The following is a 10,841-nucleotide window of genomic DNA, read 5'->3' on the forward strand; positions in this document are numbered from 1 at the left end:
AGATAGATAGATGATAGATAGATGATAGATAGATAGATAGATAGATAGATAGATAGATAGATAGATAGATAGAAGACAGACAGACAGAAAGACAGACAGATGTAAGTTCTTCTGCAGTTAATGCTACTGCATTGATTGCTGTTAGTTTGCTAAGTCCATCCAAGACAGAAGCTACAAAATGTGCCTATCCTAAGAAGAAGCTTTCCTTCCGTGTTTCTTACAAGTCATTGATGGGCATGGCTGATGTGACCAGATGAGGAACTCAAGGCAAAACCTAGAGCATAGAAAGACTGATTCTCTTCTGAAAATATTTTTTGTTGAACACGTTTGAAACATAATTATGATCAATATTCTTAGATATCAGAATACATCACTGTATCTACCTTTAATAATATTTCCATTAACGATACATTTAGTATGTCTTAAGTTATATTACAATGATACATACAGTAGTACTTTGCACTTAAAATCTTGTTTGTTTGTTTGTTTGTTTGTTTGTTTTATTGGATTTATATGCTGCCCTTCTCCCAAAGGACTCAGGGCGGCATACAACATTAAAAAACACACATCCCAAAAGTTAAAAAGAACACCCAGAATGGCCTTCTCCCCCTATGAGTTTTATATGCCCTTTGAAAGAATTTATAAAGCATATTTTATCATCAGATTGAAAGAGAATTGATAGGGGGGAAACAGAATAATACTTGTTCTTATATAATAATACAAAAATACCTTTCTTTCAACTGGCTAAGTTTTAGAGTTCAGATTTCTTCCATTTTAACTTATGTCTTTACGTAACTGCCTAGCAAGATTCTGGAACCAGCATTCTGTCCTTTGGCATGGTGCCATGCCGTTGGTTTGTATTTCTGTAGTATTTATTTGCAGTATTTTCTTTTTATTTATTTATTTTTTACTACTAATATTTGTCCAGAAATCACTTTGTGGGAATAAGCAATTCCCTGAGAGGGGGAAAAAGGTTTATGTGAATGGAAATACAGAGACAGTATTGAATAATTGTGTTGCAAAGATAACATAATTACATTAAATGCAAGAAAAAAGGGAAGATGTATTAGTACTATAGGTAAGAAACCTACTAACCTAAAGAACTTTCTCAGAAGCCTTTCCACTGAATTTCATGAGTAGTTATTTCCACGTCAAAAGGGGCCAGTAACTTTTACTGGTCTTAGCTATCATTGTTCCAAAACCTCACAAATTCAGGCACTGGAAATTTAAGTAATCTAACGGGTTTGGGCAGTTTAAAAAAACTCCCTTTGAGGTGATTGTTATTTAATACTGGGGACTGCAGGGTCTTTTCAGAGTGTTATGTTGTTCATGTCTCAAGCATAAGTACATTAATATCTTCTATAAAAGTGAAGCCATCCAGAGCTTCTAGTTCCCTTGCTTGTAATGCTTACAGTACTAAGTTTGATTGCCCCTTTGATCAGAAGTTTTGGGTGATAGTGAGATCTAAATTTATACATCATTTTGATCATATAGATCCAAAGCAAGTCATGTATGTATGTACTATGAATATAATATATATGACAACCCATCTCACTCCAGTGATTGTGGGCAGTGTGCAAAGAATAAAACTAACAGTTACAAACAGCTCATGATACTTGAGACAAACCATGCATCCCAATTAAAAAAAAAAACCCACTCCAATACAGAGCTCATCCAACTTCCTGGTCCAGATGCCTGAGGAAGGCCAAAAGAGTCCGGAACATCCAGTTCTCTAAGAGGATGCTGTTCATGGGCAGGCACTGCCACCAAGAAAACTCAATTCTAGCCGCCAACAAAATGACATTGTATGATAGAAGGGAGCTGAATTTTGCTAAATCTAGCCAGGCCCAGTGCCATCTAGATCTGTATAGATGACAACAGCACATTAAATTGCACTCAGAAGCTTACTGGAAGCCAGAGCATCTTGCAAAGCAGCAGCATTATATGAGTGTAGCAAGAAACTCCAAAAACTGCCTACACTACTGCATGGACCAGTTGCAGTTTCCATGTACTCATCACGTGGACCACGATGCAGTCCTCCAAGAAGGAGGTGACCAAGTTATGAGTGACTGAATTATACAAGGCATGGAAACTGCATTATATTATATTTGACCAAGGGAGTAGGCAGCGGGGGGGGGGGGGGGGGGGAGGAAGATGCAAAATATCCCAAAGTTGCTTTTTTTTAATGCCTCCAGGTTTTGCTGGAACATTTTTCATCACCTTGATTTATGGATTGCTATTGTTTCTTGTTGTTGTTTCCCATGAGTTGTTTGTCATTCATATTTTTTGTGTGTCATTCCTTTCATGACTGCAGTTCTACAATAAACTACTGTACAGTAAGAGATAGTTCCCCAGTATTATAGATCTTCAACTGTATGTGTGAAATAGCCTTTTTTGGTGACACTTCTGGGTCCAGCAGTGTTTTCTTCTTTTCTTTTCAGATTCCAGATTTTGTACTATTGTTCAGTTACTTTAATTATGCATTGATTCTGCATTTTTCACTACTCCATGCAAAATTAAAAGAGGGTAAAATCAAAGAACAGGAAAAGACTGAGATACTGACAGCACAAATATATGTGAATGAAAAGGAGACTGTCTTATCCAATACTCTTATTCTGGTGCACTGATATTTCTCTGTAAGCAGTTTTACTTATCTTACTTATCTCAGTCTCGCATTAAAGTGTGACATACATGACTGGGCCGTCATTCACAGAACCAGAACAAGATCTGCTGCTGTTGATTATTCTAATCCATGTGCCATAAGTTCAAATCAGATACTTCCTCTTCATAGAGTCCAGTAGGGATGGCAGAGCAGAGGAGAATAAAGAAATGTATCCCCCAGTCCACTCCCTTTCACATATTAAGAATGGATAGGTGATAAGCATTATCTGCTTAAATTCTGCTTGATCAAGAGAAGAACCACAGCACGCTTGTCAATTACAAACTCAAAATATTCTAGATCTCAATTCAGTTTTATTTTTTTTCCTCATCTCAGAGAAAATCATTCTCCTCTTCTCCTCTTCCTACAAAACACTCACATTCTCATAAGAGGGAGGCAGCAAGAGATATTTGGGTTAATTTAGCAGAAGTGAGCATTACCCATCCCTTCCTCTACTTCTTCAGAGATCTACTTAAGAGATTGGCTTCCATCATCTCCTATTGCTATCAACGCTGCCTTATGCCTTATGCTTTCCCTGGAGAAGAAGAAAACCAACAATGAATCCCAAATGGTAGAAGCATTCTCAATTCTGAATTTATGTATATGTTAGATATATATCATACATTTCCTCAATGCAGCTTACATGAAGAACTAATTTCTTCAAAGCTAGGAAATGTAACATTTGGGTTACACATATTTTACAATAATCAGGGACATGCTTAGCTAGGTGACAGCATCTAGGCAATCTTGGTTATTGTTGAAATATTAAGAAGGGGCAATGTGGTTAGTACCCACAGGAGAGACCACTAGAAGATTCCTTGGCTGTAGGTTAGACTGGAAAGTTTTTTTTAAAAAATCCATGCTATCCAAGAAGAGCAATCATCTCAATTTTGTTGCGGGGAAGACTTAAAAGGATATGTCCTTGAAGTTACCAAGAGTTGAGTTCAGCTCAAAGAAGAAAAACAGTGGATCCTCGTTTTAACACAGCAATTCTCTACCTGAATCAAGCAAATGAACTTGAGAAGCATGAGTGCTATTATACTACCTATGTTGCCTTGAACTCCTTGGAGAAAAAAATTGGACATTGCTATACTAAATATACTTCTGTAAAATACAATATTATAAATGGCAAGGAAAGCAAGTTAGCTCCAGAATTAATTTCTTGCACATTTCATATAGAGAAAGAATTATTAACCCATTTGCTTTTATCCGTCCCATTTTTTTTCCTTGGAATATCACTTTATGAAGGATGGTTGTGTATGCCAGTTCAGCAGAAATACTTACAATACAATACAATAGCAGAGTTGGAAGGGACCTTGGAGGTCTTCTAGTCCAACCCCCTGCCTAGGCAGGAAACCTTATACCATTCCAGACAAATGGCTATCCAACATCTTCTTAAAGACTTCCAGTGTTGGGGCATTCACAACTTCTGGAGGCAAGTTGTTCCACTGCTTAATTATTCTAACTGTCAGGAAATTTCTCCTCAGTTCTAAGATGCTTCTCTCCTTGATTAGTTTCCACTCATTGCTTCTTGTTCTACTCTCAGGTGCCTTGGAGAATAATTTGACTCCCTCTTCTTTGTAGCAACCCCCGAGATATTGGAACACTGCTATCATGTCTCCCCTAGTCCTTCTTTTCATTAAACTAGACATACCCAGTTCCTGAAACTGTTCTTCATATGTTTTAGTTTCCAGTCCCCTAATCATCTTTGTTGCTCTTCTCTGCACTCTTTCTAGAGTCTCTACGTCTTTTCTACATCGTGGCGACCAAAACTGAATGCAGTATTCCAAGTGTGGCCTTACCAAGGCATTATAAACTGGTATTAACACTTCACGTGATCTTGATTCTATCCCTCTGTTTATGTAGCCTAGAACTATGTTGGCTTTTTTGGCAGCTAAAAGCAAATGGCCTAATAATTCTTTCTCTATATGAAATGTGCAAGAAATTAATTCTGGAGGTAACTTGCTTTCCTTGTCATTTATAATATTGTATTTTACAGAAGTATATTTAGTATAGCAATGTCCAATTGCTTGATTCTCTCCCTCTGTTTATGTAGTCTAGAACTGTGTTGGCTTTTTTGGCAGCTGCTGCACACTGCTGGCTCATATTTAAATGGTTGTCCACTAGGATTCCAAGATCCCTCTCACAGTTACTACTATTGAGGAAGGTACCACCTATACTGTATCTGTGCATTTCGTTTTTGTTGCCTAAATGTAGAACCTTACTCTTTTCACCATTGAATTTCATTTTATTAGATAGTGCCCAATGTTCAAGTTTGTCAAGATCCTTCTGTATCTTAAGCCTATCTTCTGGAGTGTTGGCTATTCCTGCCAGCTTGGTATCATCTGCAAATTTGATGAGTTCCCCATTTATTCCCTCATCCAAATCATTGATGAAGATGTTGAAGAGTACTGGGCCTAAAACAGAGCCTTGGGGTACTCCACTGCATACTTCCCTCCATGTAGATGCAGTTCCATTGAGAACTACTTAACCTTTCCCATTTATCCACTCTACATTGTCTCCATGTTCAGTTTCTCACTTCATAGTATTTGAGTTATTTCCTTCCTTTTGCCAAAGAAAGAACAAAATCTGTTCTGTATATGCTTGTATATTATTATGTATATAAGCCTTGTAGTTTATAATAGTGGTATTTTGTCTGATCTTGCAAAATTTTATGAATAATGTCACTGACTGTTTTAAAATAACCATTATGAGCAGTGAATAAATGGGTCAGTTTCAGCAAAAAAAATTTTTTTTTTTTACTTTATATGACTTTATTTACTGGAAATATTATAAATCCAATTAAGTGAGATTTTCATGTTGGTTACTTGTACAGCTCTTTTTTATACAGCATTTTTCTTTTTCTTCTCTCTTCTCTTAACTCTTGGCTTTAGATTTCCCCATACCTTCCTGTCTCACCTTGAATGTATCATTAATCTCATCTTGATTTCTTGCTTCCTATAAATCTTTAGTTCTCAAGTCCAGGATCACTTACTCTGTTTAACACATGGTTTAAAAAAAGTCTCACGACTGAGGTACCCTTATAGGCTGTTTCAGAAAGAGGATATCATTACTGCAGCTTTTTGGTAGACACAACCCAAAGCAAATCCAGATATCCAATGGATTCAAGGGCTATTCTATTGAAACCAAAAGCTAGGTGGGACCTTCTGTCTGCGTTCTGAACTCAGAAGCGGGAGACAGAGGCTGGGGGCACTTTTATAAGAAAGAAGTAGAACATTTTCAAGGGAGGATTAATCCAAATCAAGAAGGTGCAAACTTGAGTAAAACATGTGTTGAGGTATAGATTGAAATTATTTATGTATTTTATTTATTTTATCAAGCATGTATAAGATAACAGATATAAGTATAAACATGATTATGAATATAGAAAATGGATATGAATAAGTGGGGACAGTAGGACAGGGACAGTAGGCTTATGCACGCCCTCAAGGCAGTAAAAAGACTTAATTTAGTTTTTAGCTTTTTTGCTTTATGCATTAACAGATTAACAGATCAGTTGCACTATAGCTATAAAAAATACAATAGATGTAAAACATTTGAAACACAATAGGAAAAAAAAACTTTGCAGTAGTTGATTGGTTGTTCCGAAGGACAATTAACTACAAATATGGGATAGGGCAAGGAATATGAAAAGGCAAGATTGCATCACAAATTCCTCTTGTAATTGTGAACTTGAACAGCACGGTCTTATTTAACCTTCTGGCACTACAGTTTTCCTCAAAGTTATGAAAATGGTGCATTCATCTGGTTTTTAAAAAGACTGGAAGAACACAGGGGAAAAATAGAAATTTGCAGTAGGGTAATAAAATCCTCTAATTCAGTGCTGAAAGCAGAAGAACACTGAATTTTTTTCAGATTTCTCTCCTTATCAACATTTATTTTCAGATGCTAAGAGGCAAGAGGCAGGTCCTTCAACAGCAATAGGAAGTTGCCAACCTAAGGAATATGTCTATATTTGAGGACTCACTGACTTTGCAGTATTGCTGCCAACAGATTTGGCTTGTTCAGCTGCTTTTAATAGTAGTTTGGCTGGCAGATAGCATCCCGAGATGTATGATCATATCAGCAAGACAACCATCCAATGAAAAGTGCAGAAAACCAGTTTAAAAACTGACAGTCTGCTTTATATATTGTTCTAAAGTAGTTCATCGTGTGATGGTTTTCAACAATAAAAAAGAGATATACATTGTATACATAAATACTGTAATGGTACCTTCCCTATTTTTAACCTACCCATAGTTGTCAGATAAGAAAATGTATTTCAAAACATTTGGAAAGCATCATTTTGAAGAAGGCTATCATGTACAAAGTTCTCTGGGGCAATGCATGTTTTGTACATGCTTCCAAAGTCCATGCAAACTCATCCATTTCTCTACAATTTGTGGAATATACAATGCTAATAGTTGCAAGCAAGTTTCTGTGAGAAGAATTTGCCTGGAAACATTACACACTCCAATTTTAGTAATTACATTTCTGTGCTTAATTTTCTATTGAATTATAATGAAAACACTCTGATTTCTTCTTGCTTGGGAGACTTTAATCAAATGATGACTTTTTAATTTCAGTAATTGTAGAAAACCATTTGAGATTAGTGGTGTACGAAAGGTAAACATTATATATAAGTAGTCCTTGACTTAGAACTATTCTTTTAGTAACCATTCAAAGTTACAACAGCACTGGAAAAAAAAGTGACTTACGACTGGTTGTTGCACTTAACAATCATTGCAGCATTCCCCTGATCACATGATCAAAATTTGGATGCTTGGCAATTTTCATGTATTTATGATGTTGCAGTGTTCCAGGGTCATGTTATCACCTTTTGTGATCACCTGACAAGCAAAGTCAACCGTGGCAAGCTCATAAAATGGGTCAAAACTCACTTAAATAACTGCCTTGCATAGCAACAGAGATTTTGGGCTCAGTTGTGGTGATAAGTCAAGGACTATAATGATCCAGCTATAACTTCTTAGGCCCTTTCAAAAATTCATACCTACTTTGGAAAACAATCCATGGCTTGCCTTCATAAACAAAGTGAAGGAGGTACATTTGCTTAAATATGAGTAAAACATTTATCTGTTATCAAGACTCAGTAAATTAATAATTGAGCTGTGATTTCATAACTAGCTTTTTAAGGTATAGCAAAGGGACTGTAGTGAGAAAGAGATATTTGGAAAACTGGATATCTATTCCTTTTCCTTTTATGTTACAACTAGGCTTTTGCCTATACTTCCATACCGCTTCATAATGCTTTATTGCATTCTCTAAGTGGTTTACAAATGTCAGCATATTGTTCCCAAGTAAAATTGCTCATTTTACTGACCTCGGAAGGATGGAAGGCTGAGTCAACCTTGAGCCAAGGTTCAAGCTCCCAAGCTTCTGGCTGTGGGCAGAGTTAGCTTGCAATGCTGCCTTCTAATCACTGAGCCATCATGGCTCTTGTATGTAAATATTTTGAATCCCTGCCAAGTTAAAATAAACATTGTGAAGAGCACATTGGGAGCTTGTGTCATTCTCTGAAAACTTATATTTTGGAAACCAATGAACTAAAGTTGTTTCAAGAGGTAAGTTTCTTCCGTGGAAGAACAAATCTGGAACAGGAAGCACTTCATTGATGGTTAGTTTATTAGTGAATTTAGAGAACCTGTATTGTAGTAAGTATGCTAAATAGGTACAATCACTGATTGTATGCCAATGTTACTGATATATTCTTAATAGTTGCCATCGTGATCAGAATTGGCACTCAGCATATCAGGACTGTAGATGGTGGATCTTCCACAGCTCAGTTGTAAAAGTTCTGTCTGTGAAAAACAATCCCTGCTAGATCCTAAAGTTGCAAAAGCTGCAAATTTGTGAGATTTTGCTTCCCTTATGTCATATTCATCATCAGTAAAATGGATGGTATGCTTCACCCCTATATTTGTAATCAAACCATTATGCCATTTCCGGACAAATTCTGTTTGAATTCATCATTCATTTATCCAAATTATTGCGGTGTGGTATGATTTAAGTTATAAATACCATCATTTTGCTTCCATCTTCTCAATTAAAGGCTAATGGCTAATTATCCAGTACCATTCTTTGCTTCTGCATCCTCATTTGGCCACCTTCTTTTCTCATCTTCTCCTGTATGGTGTGGGTGTGAGTGTGTGTATGGGGGTGTGTGAGAGAGAGAGGGAGGGAGAAACCTGTGTGTATGAAATGGAACCACTTTCCTTTAGAACAGGGGTGGGAAACCATGGCTCTTTTAGAACTTGCTCAGGAATTCAGGGTGTTGAACAGGGATGGGTTCCTGCCAGTTCTAACCTCTTCTATAGAAGAAGTTCCATAAATCTGCAGTGCCATTTAGAACCGGTTCCAGCTCCCTCCCCCTGCCCATCCGCACATCATCAAGATGAAGGAGAGGAGGAATTCTGGGAATTGAAGTCCATAAGTCTTAAAGCCCTCAAGTTTGAACACCCCTGGGGTTTTTTTTCTAAAGGGTTAGGGGTGCAAGGGTCTTGCAACTTGACAGCTTTAAGACTTGCGTGCTTCAATGCCAGAGTTCCTGAGCCAACATGACTGGAGGAGGAATTCTGGGAGTTGAAGTCCACAAATCTTAAAGCTGTCAAGTTTGAACACCCCTGGGGTTTTTTTCCCTAAAGGGTTAGGGGTGCAAGGGTCTTGCAACTTGCAAGCTTTAAGACTTGCACACTTCAATGCCAGAATTTCTGAGCCAACATGACTGGAGGAGGAATTCTGGGAGCTGAAGTCCACAAGTCTTAAAGCCCTCAAGTTTGAACACCCCTGGTTTTTTTTCCCTAAATGGTTAGGGGTGCAAGGGTCTTGTAACTTGACAGCTTTAAGACTTGCGAACTTTAAATGCCAGAGTTTCTGAGCCAAGATTTTGGCTGCTAAGCAAGAGCGTTGTTAAGTGAGTTTCACCACATTTTACAAGTTGGCCACGCTCACCCAATCACATGGCTGGCAAGCCACTCCCACAAAGCAGGCCACACCTACAGAAGAGGTTCTAAAATATTTTGAAACCCACCACTGGTGTTGAAGTTCCCATGTCCTAAAAGGGCCATGGTTCCCAACCCTTGCTTTAGAAGCCAAATTATCACTCTTTTAGAATCCCTGTTTTTTAAAAAAGTTGGTTGTTGGTCCAAGAATGGCACTCATTTTTCATCTTTTGCTTTTGTTTCTCAGAAAACCAAAAGGGATGTAAATAACTTTGATCAAGACTTTACACGAGAAGACCCAATATTAACACAGGTGGATGAGACAATTATAAAGCAAATCAACCAAGAAGAATTTAAAGGCTTCTCATATTTTGGAGAAGAGCTGCTGCCATAAGATATTTTCCCCACCCCTAAATTGGAACCACCAGATCGCAGATGCTGCAAGTTGTGTTCTGAAAAATCCTCCAGCTACACCATCAAGAACTGCTTCTCTGATCATGAGCCTAAATCCATTACTTTCTACTGTCTATTTATTGTTATATTTCTTTGATCTGGAGGCACTCATATTAGCTGTTTTACAGAGCAATGCAAAATATTTTGTATTAGAAATTGTAAAGGTAACACATTGCTGTTGTTGTTTTTTTGCTGCTGTGTCTCTCGTTCTCTCTTTCTATTCAGACTTTCTTTTAATTTCAGGAAGGCTTTGCCTTTTTTAAAATCATCAGGCACTGTCAAAAGTAATTTGTTCAGCCATTTTTAATATTTAAAAATCACTAGGAATTTTAGCTTCATCCTTTAATGCTTGAAATTATGGTCTAGAGTATGTGGGGGAAAAGTATAACTTTTTTCCAAGATGCCATAAATAGGTATCTCATCACATTGTGCTAGATGGATAAGTATATTTGTTATATGATTATGGAGAGAGAGAAATACTTCATTATGACTTATTTTCAACTCAGATATGAATCTATAAATCAGCCATAAGATTTACTGAGCTTGGAATCAGCTCATTGCATTCTGCAGTGATTGCTAGGGGCCTTATGAAGCATGAGAGATAAACATAAAACCCTTTTACCATTGATTTCAATAAATTGTCAACAGAAATAGTTGAGCTTACATCCTTAACATTCAAATGGATAGGTTTGCAGTGAACTTCAATTCCTCAATAGGCAGCTCTTTCCATAGAATGCAACCTTAGGAAACTGAAGTTTTGCATAGTGTCA

The 10,841-nt window shown here is 37.2% G+C and overlaps 1 protein-coding gene across 4 annotated transcripts in view; it reads left to right on the forward strand.

Annotated features, from left to right (window-relative positions):
- Window positions 1-10,446, forward strand: part of PRKCE (protein kinase C epsilon) — a 370,865-nt gene extending 360,419 nt beyond the window's left edge. For all 4 annotated transcript variants that reach the window (XM_081941929.1, XM_081941930.1, XM_081941931.1 and 1 more), the window contains one exon: window positions 9,866-10,446. In XM_081941929.1, coding sequence (XP_081798055.1) covers window positions 9,866-10,012 — 147 coding nt within the window. In that variant the 3' untranslated portion in view covers window positions 10,013-10,446. The remainder of the gene's footprint in view (window positions 1-9,865) is intronic.
- Window positions 10,447-10,841: the final 395 nt, after the last annotated feature.

The sequence above is a fragment of the Natrix helvetica genome (assembly GCF_964273705.1).
Source record: "Natrix helvetica genome assembly, chromosome: 2".
Classification (NCBI taxonomy): Eukaryota; Metazoa; Chordata; class Lepidosauria; order Squamata; family Natricidae; genus Natrix; species Natrix helvetica.